Consider the following 24,661-nt stretch of genomic DNA (forward strand, 5'->3'; position numbering starts at 1 on the left):
GACAGCATGGATGGCAGCCATTTTGAATTTAAAGCCCCTGTAAATTTTGGATAATTTTTTTCCAATACAAAATTTTGCACTGTGACACCCGATTTCTATCCTTAATTTCAACAGAGAATGGTCCACATTGTGTTTCCTTACAGAAACTTTGAGCAAAAGTTTAATTTTTTCAATATCGAGGCACATACTACCTTAATATGTGAATGTAAAAACAAACTGACACAGTAATGGCAATGGAATAATTTGAATTAGAAAGTTTTATTTTTAAAGGCCATTTACAAAACACAAACTGAAAACTGACGCTGCATGACCAGCCTGTGTATTCTGAAGGGGGTTCAAAATAACAAATTTATTGACAGGAAAGTATATTCAACCTTAGACAGGTACATGTATATGCCACGAAGTCAAGAGTTGTTCACCAGTAACAAATAGCACATGAACTTTGACCAGTTATAGCAGTGAATGTCCCCATTTTATTAGTAAAACTCTAAACTTCTGTAGAATTGGGACTGAAAAAACAACTTACAGCAAGGTGAGCTGAGACTGGGCATAAACAGCACGGACTTGAGCTAGCACCTAATACCTGGGAACATACACCCTTGACACAGGTTTAATTGTTTTGGAATTAATTACTCCACAGACAGCAAAACACACACAAATTAAAATTTGGCGGAATACGCAGGAGGTACATTAGTATTGTGAGGTTCGACCACTAAAAGGATGTCTTCATAAACTGCTCTTTTGCGGATCATGAACACTGCATCATGAAAAAGGCTGAATGTGAAATATGCTGTGAAATTTGTGGAAGGCATTTTGTATGAATTACTGTGATGAACACTTAGGCACCTCATGTAATGGAATGATTGTTTGAAATGAAAATGACATGCTGTGAAAATATTTTAACCATGATTTTATTCTGTCTTTGATGAAAATGATCTTACAATAACATGTGCCTTCAACTCCCCCCCCCCCCCCCCCCCTCCATTTCAAACATATGGAGGTCCAATTTAGCCATCTAAAGTGTTAGACTTGTACCAAATTTGACTACTGAGAGGGTTGAGGAGAGTCATGCAAGTGGTCCCATTGTTTTAATGAATGAAAACAGGGTTTTACAGATTACAACGTGTTCCATTACAGTTTGTGAAATTTGCAGGGAAAAACCACAGTATATGCACCCTTTTTTGTAACACCTTTCAGACATTTTTCAACAGCAACAATGAATTGTAATTATGTGAAGGTCACAGAAACTTAATGAAAAGCAGATTGTGTTTTCAGAGAAGTCAGCAATTTGATTGGCGTGGTGAAGTTCTGAAATTTTAAACACTGCATCAGTAGCACTTTTGCACAGTGATGCTGTAAGTGTGGGGGCTTCTACAAACCAGCTTATACAGAGTACAGCATTGGTAAAGCCTTGCTTCTTGGGAACTCCACAGATTGGCCTCAAACAACATGATACAAAGCCTTTCAAAAGTGTCACGTTAAAACTGGAAACTGTCTCAAAATATAGTTCCGCACTGAAAGGTTGTGCTCATAAACCACGTATTTTCTTCTCAAGATTTTGCAATTTTTTACATATTTGCAACTAACAAAATATTGAAATAAAATATTCCAGAACTGTTACAGTAAGATGGTACCACTTTGACCACTGAACTGACGGCTGTCACAAAATACTCTACATGCACGCTATCTGATACATTGTAGAAGAGATCAAACTACAGTTACACAATTATAAGGTAGACCTATATAATGGGCTTCATAAAAATTATTTTCCCTTTTCTTTTAAAGCTGGCACACAGGACTTGATGTCCACACATAAATAAGATTATAATATTCTGTCTTAAAACTTTGTCTGATGTAGGATCCTGGCAATTGCAGAGTGCCGATTCGAAAAATGCCTGAAAAATATGATGTTGCCGAGCCATACTAGAATTTGGTATTATCCTAGAGGGTATGCTGCTATCTGTTTATTATGCAAGGCTCCCTAGGACAAGTAGATTTCTACCACAAGCCTGGACGCTGGTGCAAAGACTGCATCAGTCAACAGTAGGTCTTGCCTGTATTTCAGACTTTTGATTGATCACTAAAATTATTTTGAAACATGTTTGCAAACTTCGCACTGCGCATCATTCCAGATTGTTGATAAGTAAGACAGGTGTCACATGATCAGATAGAGCAATTTCATTGACTGGGAATATTCACTTGATGAAGATAGAGCGACGTTCACCAATGCAGTTGGACCTTATAATTACCGACTTTTTGATCTGTTACAGAGCATGCTAGCAACATTATAACAGCAGTAAACAGCACATGCTGAAGTATTCCATTTTATAGAAATATTGAACAAAAAATTTCTTATCACAATGTAAGCTCAAGCACAATGCTGGCAAATTTCAGTAGGAATATTTTTAAAAAATCAGAAGTGAATTTCAGATGAAGCATAAAAAATTTTTCAGAACTTGCGTCATGAAAAAAGAAGTTTGCAATTGCAATTCGTCCGACATGATTTTAATACTACACCAAAACAAAAAGACAAGTCTGAAAATCTTTGCCAAAATATGATAATTACACAAAACAAATATTTAAAGTCTGAAGAACATTTGTGTCCATTTTTTTCCTCAAACCTCTGAATATCAGAGCTCTCCACGACTCAATTTATAACTAGTAAGTGTCAAATCCTCAAAACATGGCTTTTTTGACAAGCACACTGGTACAACACTTACCTACATGAAGGGAGAAAGAAAAAAAAAGAAACCACAGTCTATATTTAAGTTATTTAAATATCACAACCAATAAAATGCAATTTGTTTCGTGCGCTCAGACGCATTGAAACACAATGTGAAGGTTTTTTATCAGTTTTCACATCTATATTATGTTTTTCAAACTTACTTTAACCACTTTTTGCTGCATTATTTTCTTATAAAACCCTTTTAAGGTCAAGGAAGAAAGACTGATGGATGGTTTGAGGTACAAGATCTGCCTGTAAGTACCTGATTTTATTCAAATAGTGATTTTCAAAATTTCCTGCCAATGGGCTGGTGCAAGGTATCTCTTTCCCTGTAATACCAACAGTCAGTCACAGACAACCTCTGACCTCAGTCTGACCTCTGTCTCTGAAACATCTTTTTCCCTGCATGGTGCACTGTCCTTCTGTTCTTCCATCAGTGAAAACAAGGCTGCCAGGGCTAGTCAAAATTGAATGAGAAACAAAACCTTGCCTTTTTGGCCAAATAGTTACCATCTCCAAACAGCCAAAGACATGACATTTTATTCTACTGTAATTTTTTCCATTCACATTTGAGAATTAACAACAGAGTCATACTGAACATTGCTGTCTGTTCCACACTGCATTATGTCCTTCACAACATCAGCAGATTGACATCCAGTGAACTCTGTATAAATGACAACTGACGATTATTATAAATTAAAAAGCGGAAAGAATCACCCATGGTTCTGTTTTACTTCAAAAGCCTTCATCAGAACTTCTTCCTTTAATGACCTTGACGATTTAGACTTGAAGGAAAAAATATATATATTGCTATCTATGAATAAACTGTGTGCTATGATGGAGCTTCCTTTCTCTCTTTCTTCTGCTCTCGTCGTTTTTCTTTTCCTTCTTTCAGTAAGTTGGCGGCAGCTGCTTGGGATTGTTCCGGTAGCATGGATGGGTCGTCTTCCAGTACATCAGTCTTCATGCTGAGTGTTGTGAGACCTGTAGTCACGGCTGAAATCAAAGAGAGAGATACCATTGAAAATGGCGCCTCTTTCGTCATCAGCTGTCAGCTTATCCCTAGAGCTTGAATGGCGCGGAGGATTTAGTTATAGGGAAACAGGGTGAAAGAGTTAAGAATGGGAACCAAGTATACATTTTGCCAACTCTATAAAGCCTGCTGACTTTTCCAAATGTCAGGAAGACTGCTGGAGAATGGAATAGGATGACATGCTATCCATCAGTCACCTTTCCCAACAGTACCCACTCCCCTCCCTATTGTTATGATCAGTCTTCACGACCACACTGAGAAATAGGATCAAGAAATATTCTTTGAGTATCACAGTTTTCTGTCTTATTATGATTTACACTGATATTTTGGCAGGTAGAGCGGTGTGCCTTTGCATCAAATACATGAGTTGGTCTTGCCTTCTGCCAAAACCTACTTTTCTAAAGGGCAGACCTGGTAACAGGAGTTGACCAAAGTACAACTTATTGGAAAACCTGAAAGCTGTTCTGGCAGATGGCAGCGAAGCCTCTATATTACACATATGCAGGAAAACATGGTGAGTGAATTTCACAGGGGCATTTCTTACGTGTAGCACTGTCAAAAATATCTGCACAATACTATATAGTGTACCTTGCAACAGAACTAGGGTTTTTTTTGGTGAAATGATGCTACTCTACGGCCTGAAGCAGTTGAACATTATCTTTCAAGGTACGATTTCATATCCTGGTTATGGTAGTTTCATGTTTGATGGAATTCATAATGAAAACACAGTCTGCCTGGAATTACTTTTTCTGATCCATTTCTACTCTAATGGGTTTAAGGTAGTGACTCAGGTTCCTTTGTAAATTTTAGTGATTTTGTGATTATTTCATATTCTGAACCCCTGAAATATGATCTTTTTATTAGAGAAAACTGTGAGGTAACATTGTACTGGAAAATGTCTGAAATTTTAGTGAAAACACGGCCTTCTAACCACTGCGTGAGTTATTATTTCTTTTTGTTTTAACGGTCCGGATTACTGTCAGCGTTATCGTTATACCTTGAGGAGATTATGTAAATTTTTACGCACCATGTTGCGCATGCGCGCACATCTTCATAAGAGACGCTATCCAACATGGCTGATGACTGCCGGCAGTATAAGCAGTGTAGAAAACGCAAACGGGGGCCGAAGAAGCAAATGGAAAGCTGATGGACGCGATGTTGTGTGTTGGCCGCTACAGCTAACACACAGCATCGTACGCAGGGCTAGCGAGAGAGTTGCCGACATCGACGGTTATTTACGAAAAGTGAATAAAAGACTGGCATTTGGAAGCGATCGAGTAGCTGAGGTAGGCAGGGATACGACTTGGGCCCAAGAACGCTGAATTTCGGCAGTAATTTGGCTTTTTACGTCAAGTCCCAAAATGGATTTGAAGTCACCGACCCTACGTACGCGTACGGGTCTTTGCAGGGCTGTGGTGAGCGGGGCGATTAGCTGTAGCGGAACACATAGCATCGTACGCGGGGCTATAGATTACACTGCCGTCCAAAGAGAATCTATTTAATCTTCACTGGAAAATATGGTTCTATAACAGCAGCCCATATCTTGGACTTAGTTTGTCCATGGAGGTAGGAAGCATGGTTTGTACAATTTGTCATCCGACACTGTTATGTCGGTCTAGAGCACAGCAACTACGTGACACGTCGCTTCACGATCGTTGCCGGTCAATTTCTATCTGTGGTCAAGAGAGTGTCGCTGGGTGTCGCGATATGTCGCCGTTTCAATTTTACAATGAGTGAATCTGTCGAGTATCGCCTCAGTCGTTTATTTTAAGTCATGAAGCATCGCTTTTACGTGTAACTGAAGTTGATTTTGGTTTCATACCCGAGGCCATAATAGTACATGTCACAGTGGAAAGCGAAATAGCGCACGAAACCCCGGTCATTTTTTATGGTGAGCAAAAGGGCTGCAGCAGATCACATGTGAAAACCACAAAACAAGAGCGACTTTAAATACCCGCATTCCTTGAACTTCTCAACTACAGAATTTTTTAGAGCATCGAGAGTTTGGTCGTCTCATCTTCAAAAGCAAGCAAGCAAGCAAGTGACGTCCTGTACTATAGGCACAAAAATCGGCGCTAAAATGAACTGGGCAACCATTTCACACTTGGTACGTGCATAAATTACGGGCTGTGAGACCGGAAGTCGAGCGCTTGCGAGAGAGCGAGTGCGCGTCGTCGGCAGAACGCAGACCTGTAAACCATTCCGGCTGTATGTTTTTTAAAACTTTTCTAGTCTCGTAACCAGACTCTAACCGTTACCAAACAGTGTACAGTTAATATAATTATAAGCTACATACGTATTTGACAAACAGATTATGCCCTGAATTATCTTTATAGTGTTTATCGTGTAAATAGTACCCACCGCTTACGCTGACCAGCCTCACGTTTCTCGGACAATTTTCATCATTTTCAGGCGAACTAATATTTAGGACTTGTCAGAAATTCTCTAACCTGATGCCCAATATTTAACCTAGACCCAGATCGAATGATTGTTTTTTGAAACGCACAAAAAATCCGACTTTTTTCGGCGATTTTGTGTGAAAAATAGGACGTTTACACAAATCGTCGATTTTCTCAGTTCCGATTTTTGCTATGTATGCGCACCTTCAAATGAATGTAAGTCGGCGACGCGTGGGCGGATGTCCCCAATTCTTCGCATGCTAACACTTCATTAATAGACCTGAAAAACTCTGTCTTAGATTTTTGATAAACCCCCTGAAGTGACGATAACTTGACAAACGTGAACAAAAGCCGATAATTTATGCGAAAATCCGACAGTTCACACTTCGAAGGCTCACTGTGCAGAAACAAAAGCGAATTTCAAAAATCCAAAATACGGTTTTTCCCCCTGGATATCCAGCTGTCTAGTGCCGTTAACAGATCACTTTGGGGTGCTGCCAATTCTTACTTATACTCTTTTAAGTGAAAAAATTCAAAATCACATGTTTTTGACTTAAACAAACATACCAATGCATGTTTTGACAACTAAACAAAATTTTTACCTTCTTCAAATATAGACCTATTAGAAAATGTACCACATGTTGGATGTGAGACCCTGTTTTCTATGTGTAACTTTTGATTGAAAATATGTGTCAACGAAACTGAGTCACTACCTTAAGCTGAGCTAAGTCCCTGGATCTTACCTGATCGTATTTTGCTCAATTTGCAGTCTTTCTCCATCCATGTTTCAATGACCTCGTCAAGTTCACCTTCGGTTGCCGACTCAAGACGTCTTTGGTATGACTTGAATATCTCCTGCTGTATCAAACCAAACTGATAACAGGATGTCAAGGTGCAAAACATCTCAAGAGTTTTGTTCCTTTGGTCAGTTGAGAGAAATATTTTAGTGTTTGAAACATGTTGCACATCAGGGTCACCAAAGATTCTGATCACGACATATCGGTAACAAGCTACTCTAAATTTATTGCACATGCTGGTTGAATGGAACTGACATCCAAATACTTATTCAGTGAAAGTCTGTAAAAATGTCGAGCAGAGAATGTGCGGATATTTTGGCAAGTCATATTTCCAAACCCTGTGTGATTGATACTGACAGCACAGTTGACGTATTTAAGAGATTGCACATAAGGGACGGTCTCAGATTGTCACATAAGTTCATGAAATGAAATTCCTTTGTTTAAATCGAAACCCCCTTTCCCTGAATGAAAGTTCAAAAGTGCAAAATGTTGATGCCTGCCTGAGGGTACAATGTAGCATTTTGCTATAGCTACTGAAGAATGTGTTTCCCATGACCACATTACATCGTCAAGTAATCAATCAAATGTGACTACTAACCGCAGTCAGTAAGACACGAACGAGTTGGAAATAGTTACAGCAAAATTTGTTTGTACGAGTGTGCAGTTTTTGTTAATTTTCAAACACAATATAAAGATACTTGTGATCACAAAATAAAAGTGTGAATGTGAAGTTCACTAATTGAATGGAGGTGAAACCCCCTTCCCCCAATAAACGAATAAATTTCGCTTCTTGAACTTATGCGACAATCTGAGACAGTCCCTAAGGAAGATACATCAACCCTTTTCCTGCCAGACAGTAATAACTGTATCACTTCCCCATCAGCCAAGTCAGTAAAAAGCGGTATTGAGCCAAAACATGACGGATTTTCACCCACTTGGCTTGGTATGTTATAGCATCTTTTGTCCAAAAAAAATCAACTTTAGAGTATTATGTTTTCAACAGCCTTCAAATGTACAGTATTATGTTAAAATACATCATATGGAATACGTTGTGTTTCATTAATTTTAACCATCTTGACCTGGTGGTGAAATATGGACTTGGCAGGAAAAGGGTTTAAAGTAGCGAGCGCCTCAGGGACAGATATCTACTCTAAAGCATACAATCTTTTCTGATCTACCACTTGTGGGGGTTCATTTTAAAGCTCTTGAGTACGAAAAAATTTTACCATCTTAGTTTTTCAAAAATCTAAAATTTTATTTTTCATCATAGAGTTACCATAGGGATGGCAGCCATTTTGAATTCCAAATATCAGTAAATCTTGGGAAATTTTTTCTCTAGCACCAAACTTTGTATTGTGATCCCTGATTATTATTCTTGATTCAGTAAGGGAATGGTTGAAATATTCCTTGAGGAAAGTTCCAGCAAATGTTTCAGTCTTTCAAATTCGAGGTGCACATTTCTAAACATTGTGGGACCGCTGAGATGAGTGTTAAATGAAGAAAAATCCAAAGCGAGATTCATAATTCTGACAAGGATACCATGTAATACTTCCAGTTTTTCTCAGTCTCTTTTTGTATATGCCTCTCCAGCATTTCTTGAAGGGCATCGTCACTGGACTGAGTTCTGACTGGAACACCACTGTCTGGTAGTCTCTCTTGCACTTCACTGTGAAATAAGAGTCCAAAATGAATGAGACAAACAAAATCTATAACTGGACCTTGGTAAAATCATTGTAACATAATCTGACTGATTTGGTTTCAAATATACCACTGCCTTTTCACTCACCAAATTATACTGTTATTAAAGTGAATATCTGTTTTATCAATTTGCTTTGATAATTCTCTTCCACATTGCATTATTTGCCCATAAGCTTTACATAATTCACTTGCCAAATTTCAAACATTCACCTAATATCTAATTTGCATAATTCACTGCCTTATTTACATAATTCACTCACCTAATTTACAATATTCACTCATCTAGTTTACATAGCCCACTGACTTAATGTACATGATTCACTTACCTAATTTCTTGCTTCAAGGTTTCGATCTGTCGCTTCATTTTCTTGCTATCATCTCTCTGTTTTTCCAAATCTCTTTTCAGTCTCTCAATATGCTCTGTCGATTTTTGCAGCATTCCCGCCAGGCTGACGCGGCTGTCAGTCTCTGGGTTGCTTAGGCCCACCAGGGACGACAACTCCTCCAGACCACCCTGGATGTTGCTACGGCGTTTGATTTCTGACGTTCTGTGTTTCATCCTCCGTCGCTCAACCTGCACGAAATACATTCATGTCATGAGATAAACTGATAGTACTCGTACGTAGTAATTTTTGTGCTTGTGTCACCATCACATTTCATGAATATCAGGATCTGCTCATCCCTTTCTAAACATGAAATATTACTGCTTACTGAGATATCAAAAAGCTCAGTTTTCTTCGATAAACACCTGTTGTTGTTTTTTTGTACAAGCATTACGTGCCTATACACACATGACTTGTAAGCATGACTTTGAACTTGGTATGGTATAATATGTACACTTGTAGCCTGTATTTGTGGTATCAATACTCCTGCTTTGCTAGTCACAGAAAAAATTTATGTTCTGTTATTAGCATTTCACCTCTTGGGACCTAAACTAAGAAATATAGTTGTCACAAAATGAATCTGCTGCCTACAGCCTTTGGATTGTGCAGCAACTCAAAATACTTTTTTATAATAAATATCTCTAAAAGAAAAGATAACTTGATGGGCCACCGAACTTACCCGTTCGTTTTCATCCATTGTGGTTTTCTTATGTCTCTTTGCTTTGGGCTGTGTAAACTGAAAATTTCATCACACACAATAATTAGCAATATGCAAAATTCACTCCATCCTATGCCACCTAATATCGTTCTTGTTTTTTAATTCAAAATCTGGCACACCTGAAGAAGGCAGGGCCCATCTCCCTTGTGGTATGAATAACAACTGGCCTGAGGGGGGCCTTTTGTGATGAATGAAAATGAACATACCCCCTAAGATAGTGCTAAATTGTACTTAGCTCAGCATGGGCTTAACCCTTTGCACCCTGACCCCCTGGTACTCTATGACGTCATCCGACATTTCTGTCCGAGCCGGGTTCAAAGGGTTAATGTTCTAGTCTTACTGAAAATTTGGGAAACATACTACTATTATGATCGTTGTTTGCCATATGTGGGATTATGATAATTATGGCATTTCTCTCTTTCAACTGATCATGTATGCAAATAGTTTTATTTTTTCAGTGAGATTTTGGAGGCACGTAATCCTTGTTCATAAGGTCAGGTGGTGATGTACCGTACAATATCTACGCAAACTCAAATAACAAAGTGACATAATAGTGTCATTTTTGTTTCCCTTGTTCATTATTAAAGGCCGTCTGTTATTGAATGTCATAAATTTAAACATCAGAACCAACTGAAGGGAATGCTGTATATATGTCAGCACATTGACGGTCAAAGTCAATTTTTGTTGCCTTATACAATGAAGCGGACAATTTTTTTTTCAGATTTTTCAGATTAGGACAAATTCTTTTCCAGTTTTCCAAAAACTTTCATAAAGAACTAGAACCGCTGGATAGTTATGTCCATTTGGTCCAGAATTATCACAAAATCACAGAAAATTCATTAAAATTGGTAAAACAATGCAAGAAAAGTTTTGCAAGAAAAATTAAAAGTAGTCAAGTAGGGTTAATACTCTTGCATTGTCGGATGATGCCTACACATCCACAAACTGATACAAATCTTCAGGCCTCTCCATCACTTTGGAACTAATAGGGAAGGACATATCAGAGTAACTTACATCACCAAAGGTGAAATAAAATCTAATCTTATCAGGTAGCCAACAAAATTTCCCTAGTGAACACAAATAAACAAAGCTTTAATGTACCATTCAGATCTGTCCGGTGTTATACTGCATGTATGTTTCCTATTTCACCATTAGAAATAATTTTTTGTGAGAGATGTCCACTTTCTAGTCCATTTTCTGAAGAAAGCTAGAGCTTTCTTTGTCAACGAGATTATGTGAGTGGTTCTAAAAACTTTGATTTTCACAGAGTCAAACATAACACCACAATTGGTGAACCTTTGTTTTTTTATGGTAGAATGCGCCTCAAGGACAGATATTTGACCTCTAAAATTTATTAAAATACTTTGATTTCTGGTCTACAACTTTTATGGGTTCATATTTGAATTTTAAGGAGTAAATAAAGTCCTTACAGTATTACTTTCGTAAAATTCGAACCAATTCTCTGTTTCCAAATACAATGCAGAGATGGCACCCGTTTTGAATTTCATGAGTCGGCAAATGTTAGATAATTTGTTTCTGTGGGACCAAAAGTGGCCCATTGACCCCTGAATTTTATTCTTGACATTGAACAGAATAGTGCCAACTTTCCTTAAGGGAATTTTGACCAAAAATTTAAGTTTTTTCATTTTTGGGGCGCATGCTATGTTTGCTTCACTATGCCAGACACAGATAACTGCCGGTATAATTTTACACAAAAGCAATACACGTCTGCTACGTTCTAAGTGAAAAAGAACGTGCATCAGACATCAACCTGAAGTACACACTACTGGTCTTACCTCAAAGTTTTCCTGACTTTGGGCATCTTGATAGCTGACAGGAGAAGATGCACCACCTACATTGTGAAGAACGCACAAAAACAGTGGTCAATTCTTTCCCTGCAAACTAACAGAGAAAACATCAGTATGGAATCTTTCAGTACAGTCTAGAACAGACAACATTGTCAATTTCTTTTTGAGAAAGTACTTCAACAAATTTACGTACAGTTCAGATTGACAAAATATGTTTGAGAAAGATTCCATATTGATGTGTCGTGCTGAAAATTGAATGAAAATCATTATTACACATTTCTTATACAGTAATTAATTCAGTCATTAATAAAGAAAGCTACATACTCATTACTGAAAAGAACAAGCTGAAACAATGTAGCAGGTAATGACATCAAGATAACGCCATGAGTGAAGTATAAAATGTTTGTGCGGAGCAACAGTCATATTAAGTGTGAAACCAACAGGAAGAATTAAGCAAATCTTGTGATTACAAACACCAGTAGGAATTAACACACAGAAAAGAAGACGGTCGCCAGTGTCTACCAACACACTGACAAGCCATATACTTGCCACCCAGGAAGCATGTGATACTATACGTGAGCTTTTATTTTAATGTTTTCAATTTTGTTTTGGAGCGCCTGCAACTGATTCTCATTGGGTCAGATTAGGTTGTGGACAGATATTCACGTGGGGCTTCTGGAAAACTCTGGTTTCCCATACTCACTAGATGCGTTGGATGCTTGTCCCGATGCTGAGCCTGGGACACACGTTGCCATGGCGTCTCGCTCCCTGACTGACTGAGCACTAAGCTTCCTGTGACCTTTGGCCTCCGACTAGTGATGGGGATATGATAAATTTTAGAGAGAAACATTGCAGTGTCATCATGTCTGCATATTTTTTGTTTTTTTAATCAAATCAAAAGAGAGAAAACATACCCACCTGTAGCGGCTGAAAAAAAAATCTTAAGGGTTGAAAAATTTGACTTTTTCCAACAGAGACGCATACGACAAGCATTAGAAAATGTCCAGTATAAAACTTACCTCCCCTCCCCCTCACAATTTGCACAGCTTAAAGGAGTCATTTCACCGTTTTCTAATCCCTCCTTTCAGACAGACAGACAGAGCAGTGAACTTTGCCCGGAGTTCAAGTTTTCACAAGCTACAACTATTTCAAGGTTGCTGCTTCAACAAAAAGTCTGATCAAACTCATGATGTCACAAAAAATTTGCATGTAGGAAACAGTCATGTGTAATTATTTTTGTTCTTTGCTGCTTGATATATTTTTTCCAGATGTAATTTTTTTGAAGTGATCACATAATATTCAGAAAACTTGAGGAACAAAGAATGGTGGTTGTAGTTTCAAATAAGAGACTGGTTGCTGTAAGTGCATCATATTTTGATGATAAAATTATTCTTGTTCAATAGCTAAGCACTTCCTGACAGTATCCAAAGAACACATTAGAACACATGCAGAGCCATGAGGAATACTACACTCTAGGTCAAGAGTACCAAAGTGTTTCACGGAAACAGTCAAAACAGAAATTGGACCTGGCATCGTGACAAATTCTTTTCATTTTTCATGCCTTCCCCCAATTGTCTGTCTTTGACAGCACACAACATAGTGTTCTTCTAGGCAAACACATGCAGGTTAGACCAACCAGCACAAAGCTAAGTACATAATGCCATCATTTGTACTTAGAACAGAGATCAGTGGGAGTTGAGAATACTAGTATTGTAATTTCAAACTAACTCTTGCCACAGTTTACATAGGTCAGCCAGCCTGTTTGTCTTATCAATACTGATAGAGGCAGGTCTGTTGCCGCCAGAGGGACTCCAACCTGTAACTTTATCTCTAAAATGATTCTTCAATATCAAATTTTGTCAGGAAATTCTAGTGATGGACAGCTTGATAAAATGTCACAGCAGCAGAACCGTTTGTTTACCTGCCAATCTTTTCACAAAACAGTGAAATTGCTGGCTATCTTATCAATGGTATCAGTACACATTAAGGTAGAATGTGCCTTGAGGACACATATTTGGACGCTGAAACTTTTCCAACACCATTCTGATCTACCACTTATGAGGGCTCATTTTAAAGCTCTTGGAGTTAGAAAAGGTGTCACCTTGTTGTTTTTTGAAAAATGAAAGTTTTAATTTTTTCCATAGAACACTGGGATGGCGGCCATTTTGAATTTCAAGTATCACTACATCTTGGGTAATTTGTTTCTCTCGTACAAAGCTTTGCATGGTGACCCCCAATTTTTATTCATTATTTGAAAGAGAATGGTTGCAAGTTTTATTGAGGAAAGTTTGAGCTAAGTTTACATCTTTCACTTAAGAAGCGAACGTTACCTTTAATACTAAGTGTAAATCTCAGGTACCCTCTTAAATTGGCTGTGTGTAAAAATAGAACTCTCGGTAAGTGTCAAGAATGTGGCTTCTCAGATGTGTTTAGTTCTTTATCTTTCTTCCTAGATTGGTTTGTGAAACTGGGAGGCTTAACTGCAAATGTGTTTGGGCAAACAGTGAGTAGAAAATCACTGACTGTAGTAGCCGGGGGCAGTTTTTGTGGTGGAATCGCCTCGTCATTGTACTGCTCAGTGGGATATGGGAATATGCCTTTGAAAATGCAAGGATTGGTTTTCCATTTTTGATATTTGTATTCTTCTCGTGGCGGTTTTTTCATAATTGGGCTCCTTTGCACAGCCTTCATACAATGCAACACAACAAATCAATGAGGTTGCAGTTTTCTAAGCAGAGAAGATTGTGAAGTCATCACCCATTGCAGTTGCCAGTTTACAACTTCTGAAATTGCTTATTTGAAAACTTTCGGCATTCTTTTTGAAAGAAAATGTTCAGGACAACTCGTTGAACACAAAAAATATGCAAAAATTAGAATCTGTCTGGCTATTTGACTGATAAAAACAGCAAAACAAACAACGCAAATGATGTTATCGAAAAGACAAACGTCTACAAAAGCAATGAAATCAAATAATGTTTAGTGTTTGTGGTTAAAATGTCAAAGAACCTGGATACTGTCAGATTAAAAACACACACTACAGCATTTTTGAAAAGTCGTGACACCCACAATGCTTTGTTGGAGGGACAAAGTTCACTGCATAGGATTTGGAATTATGCCAAATTGCCATGACGACACTGATAATGAGGCAACTGCACCTACCTTGATGTATTGGCTACTGATATGCTCTTGCTTTTGCCCAGAGGGGAATTTAAATGGTATTTCTGCTATTGGACTTGTAGCTTTTGACGATGGGTGTGATCGTGATCTGTCCACAGACCTGCCTACTGCAAATGTGGTAGGGGAAGATATGATGGTAATAAAGGGCCTACAAATATTGTTACACAACAATCATTTTCAATAACTTACATGTACACCAGTGTCCCAAAATCTTTCATAGTTTGTGTGATCAATAATCGTGTTCAACAGAGAGGTACACAGTATATATCAAAATGGACCAATCAGGAAGCTTCTAACACAGTTGTTAGGTCAGTTGCAGACACATGAAAAAGACACAGTAAGTGGCAGTTACGAAAGGAGAAGTCATTTTCGTTTGAGGAGCTGCAAATATATTAGACAAGCAATTAGGCGTTTAGCTTTAGCTATACAATGTATAATGCTTTCTTTCAATGTCACCATGTGACGACCTTTGAACTGTGACAGGGATCTGTGGAGGAAATTAGTGCTGAACAAACAATCAAAAATCAAACCTTTCTGGCGTGGGCTTTGTAAGGTGAACGTGTCCATGCTAGGACTTTCCGGTGTTGTCCTTCCGTAACTGCTGGGGCTGGAATTTGCCGAAGCTTCAAGAGATCCGTGCTGGAATTGATGGTGCTCCATTCCTGTGCTATGTCTCAGCTGCTGATCATGCTCAGAGCTGATTTGCATGGGTTCCATGTACGGTGGAGGAGTCATCTGTCCGTGATCCATTCCGGCCGTAAGTCCGATCTGTTCCATGCTTGTACTATGCTTCACCTGGGTTAGGTCGATGCTGGATCTCCTGGATAAGTGGGGTGAAGGTGCCGGAGAACTCTGTGCCGTGTTGTACGGTGAGCTCTGGTTAGTATTGTATGGCGAGCTTTGAGTCGTGTTGTAGGGGGAACTCTGCGAGGTATTGTATGGCGACGGCGTGAACGGACTGTTTGGGGTACTAAAAGAAGAATTCTGCCGAGAGAAATTCAGGTGACCCCCAGGCGAGGGGCTGAGGCCAGGGCTTGCGCTGGTACTGTGGTGGTGATGATTCTTGTGTGGTTTGTGTGACTGCTGCTGCTGATGGTGGTGGTGTTGTTGATGTTGTATTGAAGGTTGTGGAACCTGTTGCTGCTGAGCAGCATCTGTTGCGCTTTGTACGGCTGGTCCTGCTGCTGCTGCAGTTGCATGAACTTGCTGATCGCTTTTGTCAGCTCGGCCTGCTGAGAGGGTTCGTTGGTCAGCGACTGGTGCCTGGAGTGTGGTCTCGAGCTACTTCGAGACGACGCGGGCGTGGAGTGGTGTGATGACACCGCAGAGTGGTTATATGAATGACCTGATGTATTTGAAACCGTGTTCACGACATTGGCCTGCTCTGGTAGTGTTGATGAAACCCACTGCATGGGCAACATGCCTGGCTGCTGACTCTGAGAAGAGACCATGGTCACGATATCATTCTCCATAGTTGGAGTCGTAACCATCGTCACCATATTAGCCTGTTGAATATTGGTTCCTGCTGTCACGATGGTCAGATGGTCAGACTGATGCCCCGTTTGTGACGTCACCATGGGTTCCTCAAGGACCATTGAGAACTGAGTATCGCTTTCAAGTGGCCCAGCAGAAAACATCAAAGGTTTATTGTCCTCATCATCCTCATCCATCAGTACCTGATTAAACTTCAAACCGTCCAAAGATGCCTCGCCCTCCCGGAAGGAGGGGAAAAGAGTCTGTGCTATTTGCTGTTGGCTTGGCTGCCGTTGCTGCTGGATGGTCGTTATGGCCTGGAATCCGCTCTGTGTCACTGGTGCTATGCCATCAATGACTCCTTGGAAACGAACCCCAGCACCATCGGTTGTGACTTGCATTGGTGAGTCTCGGCCACCCTGTAAACAACGCAATTTTATTGGTGAAGAAACTACTGGAATTTTTCTGTTAATCCAGGATATTACAGTATAAAATCATAAGAGCTTTAAAGGGACAAAGTCGACCATTTTCCATGAATTTTGTTTGATACAAGATACCACTTATATTGTTTGACATGTTGAAAGATACTGAATGAATGAGTGAGCATGCATATATTTGACCCCGGTTTTAGACATAGTTCATGAAACCATCGCACAAATGAATTTATGGTCATGACCATTAATTCATTTTCTCGGCGTTTCATTTAATTTGTCTAAAACCAGGGTGGAATATATTCATGGTCACCCATTCATTCAGTATCTTTCAACATGTCAAGCAATATAAGTAGTATCTGGTATCAAACAAAATTCATGAAAAATGGCCGACTTTGTCCCTTTAAAGCAATGCTGTTCATGTTATACTGTTTAATAAATTTAAAAGTGAAGCTGAGTCAAATGGACAGTAAATCTTAATTGGTGGGCTACAAGTGGAAGTAAAATATATCAAATTTTGCATTAATTCAGTCTCAGCTTATACCTTGAATACTAGAAAATTTCTGGTGCTACATGTATATGCATGCACATTATGGTTGGAAGAGCAATTTTACCACCCTACAGAAGATAAACTCCTGCTTGTAGGGAGTCAGTACATCCCTTGTATGTTGGTGACCCCCTCGTCTATGGGATGATATAAAACTCAAGTTCACCTTGAGCCATTGAGTTCAGATGATGAATCCCAGTCCATTTGTCAATAAGGTCCCCAACTACTAAGCTAGTACTGTTATATCCCTTCCAATGGGCAAGTGAAATCTCCAACCGCTACGTCGACGAAAAAATATGAGCTCAATGAACCTGTCTGTGAGTCAGAAGGCTCCCCTCTCCACGTGAGTCAAAAATCCCCAACAAGTTTAAACAAGTCAATGAACCCCTGTCGGTAGGTAAGCTCCCCTACACACTCAATCCCTACAAGCTCCCTTAACCCTTTCACCCCCAGTTCCTTGTGTACAGGTCCAACATTACCATAGAAAACAATGGATTTGGGAAAAACCATAGTGGTGAAAGGGTTAAAACCGAGTCAATGCACCTGTCTGTGAGTCAGACAACTCTCCTCCCCATTTGAGTCAATGCCTGCCTACCTGTGCATCAGTGAGCCCCTGAACTGCTGACGCATGATGTACCAGAGGTTGCTCATTCTGCCTCTGTAACACAGTGTCTGGAAATCCAGATGAGAAAAGGAAACTTCCACTTGGAGGACTTTTGCTGCTGCTCAAAATATCTGTAAATGATGAAGAAGTGTATGGTTTTAAACTTTATGTCATCCCGAGTACTGTCAAGCAGACTTGCTCTATAGAATGATGGTGAGGTTTACTTTCTATGCAGTGAATACAAAGTGAAACACACAGATGTGGTAGTTTTTATTATGGATTTGGTAAAATTCAACAGATGGGCAAAGCCTAAAGGTAGTATGCGCCTCGGGGACAGATATTTGGACTCTCAAACCTTTACAATTCTGATAAACCACTTGTGGGGGTTTATTTTAAAGCCCTTGGTGTAAGAAAACTTTTCAATGGCTTAGTTTTTTGAAATTCAAAAATTTTATTTTTTTCCACAGAGTTAACACAGGGATGGCAGCCATTTTGAATTTCAAATATCGGTAAATCTTTGGTTATTTTTTCTCTGGTACTAAAATTTGCATGGTGACCCCAAATTTTTACTTTTTATTTTGAAAGAAATTTGTTGAAAGATTTCTTGAGAAAAGTTTGAGTAAAAGTTTAAGTCTTTCACTTTCGAGGCGCGAACTACCTCGATTAAAATGACTTTTTACAGTCTGTGAATTGGTATGCAATATGCAAATTTGAATCCACCATATCACCTTTAACACCTTTCACCCTTAACCTTTAACAACTTGTAAAAGAAAAAGCTGCAGTGTCAGGTCATTTTGCATCTCGTTCAAAATGATCATGTATTCAAATTTCATTGAATGACATTGAACTCGGAACAGACATTCATTTGGTGACATTGAACTCGGAGCAAACATTCATTATGGCTTTTGTGATGCAACCTTATCACCACAACTTCTTCACTATTCAACTACATATGCTCAGAAGAAACCCGAAGTATTTCAGTGTACTCTTGTGAAGACAAGGAAAAATACAATAGCAACACAGCACTACAGAAGAATGACATCACATAACACAAACACACAGGACATTACAGGCCTGGTTCGTTGATGACAAATTTTTACATCGGAGGCAAAGTTGGTACCTGATCATGGAAAGAGAACTCTGAAATTTTGATAGATACTTTTGAATTGATTTTCTCGATTCTGAATTCACTGCTTGTTGTTGAGAATGTGAATACTAATGTACTGCAATATCACTTGTCACAGAACGTTGCTCTCATCCTGCCAGGAGACAATATCACAACTTCACTTCAGCACTTAGAAAGTCAAGCTATCACATTGTTCCTCTGATGGGCCTGTACGCATCTCAACGCAACATGTTCAAGTCAGAAAGAGCTCTATCTGATGAAATGGATTGCAATGTCAATAATAGGGTGTACATGGTAACTACAACATTACTACGGTCTTTGTGAAAAGCTTCAGACTTGATTATCAGGCTGGGTATATGGGCTCATTCTTTCACTTTTGGAATGTTGTTGGTGAAGCTGTATTTTTTTAAAATAAAGTTGCTGATCTTGTATTCATTCCTTTAGATAGAAACAGTTGCTTGCCAACAAGTAATTTAGTGAAGAACTGAAAACTGATCACACACCATAGTCAATTTTCGTCTTCATTCCTTTAAGGTAGAATGCGCCGCAGGGACAGATTTTCAGACTCAAACTTTCACAATACTGTTTTGGTCAACCACTTGTGCAGGCTCATTTTGAAGCTCATGGAGTTTTATGAAAATCAAAAATCTTTCTTGATTTTGAAAGAGAATGGTGGAAAGCTTTTCAGTATAGTATTGTATCTTGATGAATACCATTTCACCACGAATTCAAGTGAGAGTATGCATCAATTCAACCAGCCTCAAAACTCAAGCAACAGTAGTCAGCAGATGCTCACACGCAAAGCAGAGTTTGTGCAGAATGTGTTGGGAAGGGGAGGGGAGGGGTACGGGAGTAGAAGGGGAGGTGTTGTTGTCATGGATGTCTCTGCGAAAGCGAAAGATAAGGAGACGCCTTACCACAATTCAAACCTGGCACAGTAACCGTCCGTGACAATGGCAAGAGAGAAAAGAGAGAGGAAAATGGCGAGCTTAGGTAAGCTGAAATTGGTAGCAGGATAGTTTGCATGGAAGATACTGAAAAAGATGAAAAGAATGAAAAAAGTGTCTGTGGTCACATTTAGCGAGAATGTGAAGAAGCAGAAGCGAAGAATGAGCACGTGTTCATGTCACATAGTTTGTTTTCTGTGAGGATGTGTTTAGGAATCTCTGTTTGGAGACCAAGACAATCTGCTGTGAGTTAAAGGATTGATGAATTTACTCAAATTATAGCAGGCCCCTAGTAACTGTAACTCTAAACATGTTTTTTTTTTCCAATATTTTTTGTTTATTTGTCAAACACAGCTACTTGATCTAGCTTGTACAATACTCTGTATTCAGCTCGTATAGATTAGGTGCTCTGTTTTTGTTGGCAATCAAATTTCTGTCCAGCCTTGAACAATAACAATGCACCTCGGAATGAGAAAATCTCGTTGATACAACAAACTGCAGGAAAAATTGTTTACAGTTACAGTTACTAGGAATTACAGGAGCATGAAGCTTAGAAATTGCTTATCCCTGTCATTTGTACACAGAGTCCTGAACAAAGTTGGCATGCCCTACATGTATCTCCACTTTTCCACACCCCCCACCCTGATCATACAATAAAGCGATAGGATAGAACCACTTTGTGGGAGTGATTGGTTGAATGACAGCATAAAACAAAGCCATACATAGTACTTAATATAACCTTTTTTTCTCCTGACAGGTTACACTGAATTTAATTGAAAGTAATACAAGAATTTCTCTTGGCTTGCAGATACAACTACTGTATCTTGATTGATTTCAATTCACGAGCCAATCATAGAGGTCTGAATTTGGCATCATTTTGAACTTGACTTTTCTCACATTTTAAGAAATGTCACAGGCACAAAAGAGACATTCAACATAATTCATTTCAGTGAAAAATCAAAGCAATAATAAAGAAGCCCAGCAAACACTGTGAATGGAATCTTTAAATCTGTCAATTTTGATTTTAAAATAATTATTTGAATTAAGAACCAAGCACCGGACATGATACGTAGACAAAAGAAATGTGATAATCATAAAACAGTAACATCAGAAGGAGATAGCTTTCCTACTTAACATGTAAATCTGAGAAGACGTCTTGATATCACAGAGAAAGTTACATAAATCACAGTTTGGTATCTTAACCACAGTATGTGATGAGTGACAAAGGAGCTCAGTTGATAGAAAAAGAATTATCTTTTCATGTAATTTATACCTTGCAGAGATTCCAGTGTCTCCATGAAATCAAAATCCGGCTGAAGCTGCATCAAGCCTGGCTGTATAACATCTGCATTTTGAGTCTTCTTGGCTGCAAGGAAAACCCGCATAATTATAATACATCAATTAATCACAGGTCTGACTTTACCGCGGTTGAGTACAGAATCGTATCAAAATTTGGCGATTGACGAGTTACAGGTATCCATTTCTTCAGTTTGTGGATCAAGTGTCACGGTTAGAATTATACGACCAGCTGTGTATTGTGTGAAGACACTGATCGGTGACACACACTGGCAGGTTCAGGATGTTGTACAATACTTCATGGAGATGGATATACACAGTCAGATTGCTTGACCTAGCATTCTAGGGTAGGCATCTGAAGAATGCACAACAGACGATCACAGTCCGTGTGACAGCGTGTTGAACTGATGTGTATTGTTGGTGTGAATATGAATGTCACCCTCTTGGCATTATTACACACTGAGATGAGCAGGGTTATGGCCAGACCATACTGGCAAGACAGCACGTAATTAATTACAAATGGTGTTTTGGAGATGTCAGTGGATTGTTAAGTGTCACACTGAGTTCACTTCATGCAAGTGTGTATCAGCATTTTCTGCACTGAGCCCTGACACAGCAGTTTGGAAAGGACTCAGAACATCTTTGACAAAATGTTTTGTCCTACTGTTCACAAATTGAAACTGAAATTGATCATTAAATACATCTTAAAAATGATCACTCAGCTACAGTGGATAACAAGTGATAAACCAGCAGAGATCTAGAAGAACTTTGATTATTTCTGGCACCTTTTATCATCAAATTTGGCTCATTCATCAGTATTCACAATAGTAACAAAGTATCAGTACACAGGGCTGCGGTAAAAAGGTGACTGAGGCGATTTTTGTAATCTGTTTCTCCTACTTTCATATTGTTATGATTTGTAACAAGCACAAACACTCTGAAGAAATCAACAACACAACAAACAAATCGAAATAGATCCCTGTGTCTAATTTCAATGAGTACAAAATCAATGAGAGATTTCATCTCTCTCTCTCTCTCTCTCTCTCTCTCTCTCTCTCTCTCTCTCTCTCTCACCTAGTTCTTTTGGCTTGGGGAATTCAAAGTGCTCTCTTTTCAAACTTGAGAACAGAGTGTCCTCAAAGTCCCTTCTTGGCAGTGGAATATCATCACAGGAGAGATGGCTGGCCCGGCATGGGGAGGGTGGGGGATGAGGGGTGCTGGTGTCCTCCTCCTCCAATTGGGCTTCCCAGGTCTGGAACTGGAAAACATTCTTTTCTCCCTGTAAGAGATAAGATTCAGATTATTGCTATGGTGATGAGTGACTGGAGTGAAACCTCTGGTGTTCTTATTCTTGTGTGATCACCAAGAGACTATTTACAGTTGTTGTGCAAGTTCAAACAGCAAAGTGTTTTTAGATTAGGGGGACAGGTTTTGACCTCAGGTACAATAGTGAACTTTAATTTCACACTTATTCAGGGCTTGACAATTCCTATCGCCGACGCCCGGGACAAGTGAATTTACGTTCGGGCAAGTCAAAAATAAAATCTGGTCGCCCGCCGGACAAGTTGTTTATACAACTTCTGGCGCAATCAACGCGAACCTAAGTTGCAGTGTCGCCCGATTTGCGTTGTCGTTCACACAAAATAAATGTCAATCACGGACTTTTTAGATACAATTGTGACGTTCTTCTGCGATTCATTTGCCGACTCACACAATGTTGCAATTTTTCGATGATCGACATGAAATTGTTTCATCGTCCAATTAAAAAGTTGCTTAAAACTTGGCGTAAACAGCATTTCTTTGTTGTATGCTGACTGCTCCGCCCCAACAAATTAGGTAAAAAATTGCAAAACGCAATGCCATAGTGCTTATTGGCAATCGACCGTGCAGTACTTCAAAATCATTTATGCAGCCTCGCGAGGTAGACGAACATTGTTGGCAGATAGTTTGTGGAGTGATCGCTGTAAATATGGGTATTTTACGGTAATATTTCCACTAATGCAAACAAGGCATTGTGCATTTTCGCGAGCCAGAGCGTAATTTCAGGTCCGCAGACCTACGCAAAAACTAAGCAAAGTTGTTGCCGTAAAGAGGCACGTAGTTTACGACGATGGGCATTGTGTAACTCTGAGAAACGACATTGTGATGATTTACGACGGCGCCACGAGGGCCAGCGTGAGTGGGATCGTCTGAGAATCGACGACTCGATGTGATGATCGATGTTTCTGACAAAAGATCTAAACATAAGCGTTATGATGAGGAAAAACGCCGTAGACGTTATCTCCCGAAATGGAATTTGGAAAGCACAGTGGCCTTGGTTGAAATATGACGGTTCCAAAATGTTCAGTACGTCGTGTCTCAAATACCCCACCATTGCCAAAGCATGGAGGTAGGAAGAGACTACCTCCATGACCAAACCAAGCGAAATGCTTTTCTTGACAGATACAACATGTTTCGCGTTGAATCGATAAGGTCTCACGTGTTTAGTCAACCGCATTTGGACTGTTTGGCGCATCGCAGATGAGATCGTGACGGGGACAATGATTGTGGAAATTTTTTGGCTCCCGCTGAGCCCGATAGTACGGTTTCACTTGCCAACAATCCGATCGCACGCACTCGCAATGTGTGAACTGAATGACGACGACCAGCGACAGAAACTGACCAATCTTTTTACGACGGCATTTATGCTTGCCAAAACGGGAAGCGATGTATGATATGTACCTTCAAATTCAATATTAGCTCTGCGTACAGGTCTGTGAGTTCCCGGCGTTATACGGCCTCTCTTGTGGTGGAGGCCGTATGACGCCGGAAACACACAGACCGTATGCAGGCCTACTTCAATGTAAACTTTTGAAAAAAATCGGCGTCAACATCGGCGAAAATTACCAAGATAAGAAGCCCTGAAAGCCGCTACGGACTTCGTCGCAAGCATTTTGGTCTTGATTATTACAAATGGAGGACAAGTAAAATTATTGAGAGGACAAGTGAAATTGAAAATCCACTTGTCCAAGGGACAAGTGAACTGGAAAAAAAATTGTCAAGCCCTGTTATTTTAATGACCAAATTTTTTTGTTCTCTTTTATACTTCTTCTTTTCTTCTTCTTTTGTTCTTCTTTTATTCTTTTGGTACTACAGAAAATATTACCCAATATTTACCCATATTGGAAATCCAAAATGGCCGCTATCCCTGTGATAACTCTACAGGGAAAAATGTACATTTTTGACTTTCTCAAAAATAAGCTGGGGGAAAATTTATTGTCTCCATAAGCTTCAAATTGAGCCTCAACAAGAGGTTCATTCAAAGAATACTGTAAGAGTTTTAGAGTCAGAATATCTGTCCCTGAGGCGCAATGTACCTTAATTCACATCAATAATACATACACAAACTTTATTGATATTGTTGAATTTTGAGACGTACGATTGCTTGTTAGACATGCTACTCACCTTTGCAGCATACATACGCCATTTTCTGTAGTCATTGACAGTCGTTTCCAGTTTC

The 24,661-nt window shown here is 39.3% G+C and overlaps 1 protein-coding gene across 1 annotated transcript in view; it reads right to left on the bottom strand.

Moving 5' to 3' along the window:
* Positions 1-893: 893 nt before the first annotated feature.
* LOC139120017 (MLX-interacting protein-like) overlaps positions 894-24,661 on the bottom strand; it is a 40,858-nt gene continuing 17,090 nt past the window's right edge. Inside the window, 15 exon segments of the mRNA XM_070684020.1 lie at positions 894-3,721; positions 6,901-7,030; positions 8,494-8,620; positions 8,979-9,226; positions 9,715-9,771; positions 11,550-11,605; positions 12,265-12,373; positions 14,721-14,845; positions 15,269-15,761; positions 15,764-16,630; positions 17,785-17,924; positions 19,837-19,953; positions 21,140-21,232; positions 22,237-22,441; positions 24,607-24,661. The exon segment at positions 24,607-24,661 is cut by the window's right edge and continues 35 nt beyond it. Coding sequence (XP_070540121.1) covers positions 3,558-3,721; positions 6,901-7,030; positions 8,494-8,620; positions 8,979-9,226; positions 9,715-9,771; positions 11,550-11,605; positions 12,265-12,373; positions 14,721-14,845; positions 15,269-15,761; positions 15,764-16,630; positions 17,785-17,924; positions 19,837-19,953; positions 21,140-21,232; positions 22,237-22,441; positions 24,607-24,661 — 2,986 coding nt within the window. The 3' untranslated portion in view covers positions 894-3,557.

This window comes from Ptychodera flava, chromosome 20, assembly GCF_041260155.1.
Source record: "Ptychodera flava strain L36383 chromosome 20, AS_Pfla_20210202, whole genome shotgun sequence".
In the NCBI taxonomy this organism is placed as follows: Eukaryota; Metazoa; Hemichordata; class Enteropneusta; family Ptychoderidae; genus Ptychodera; species Ptychodera flava.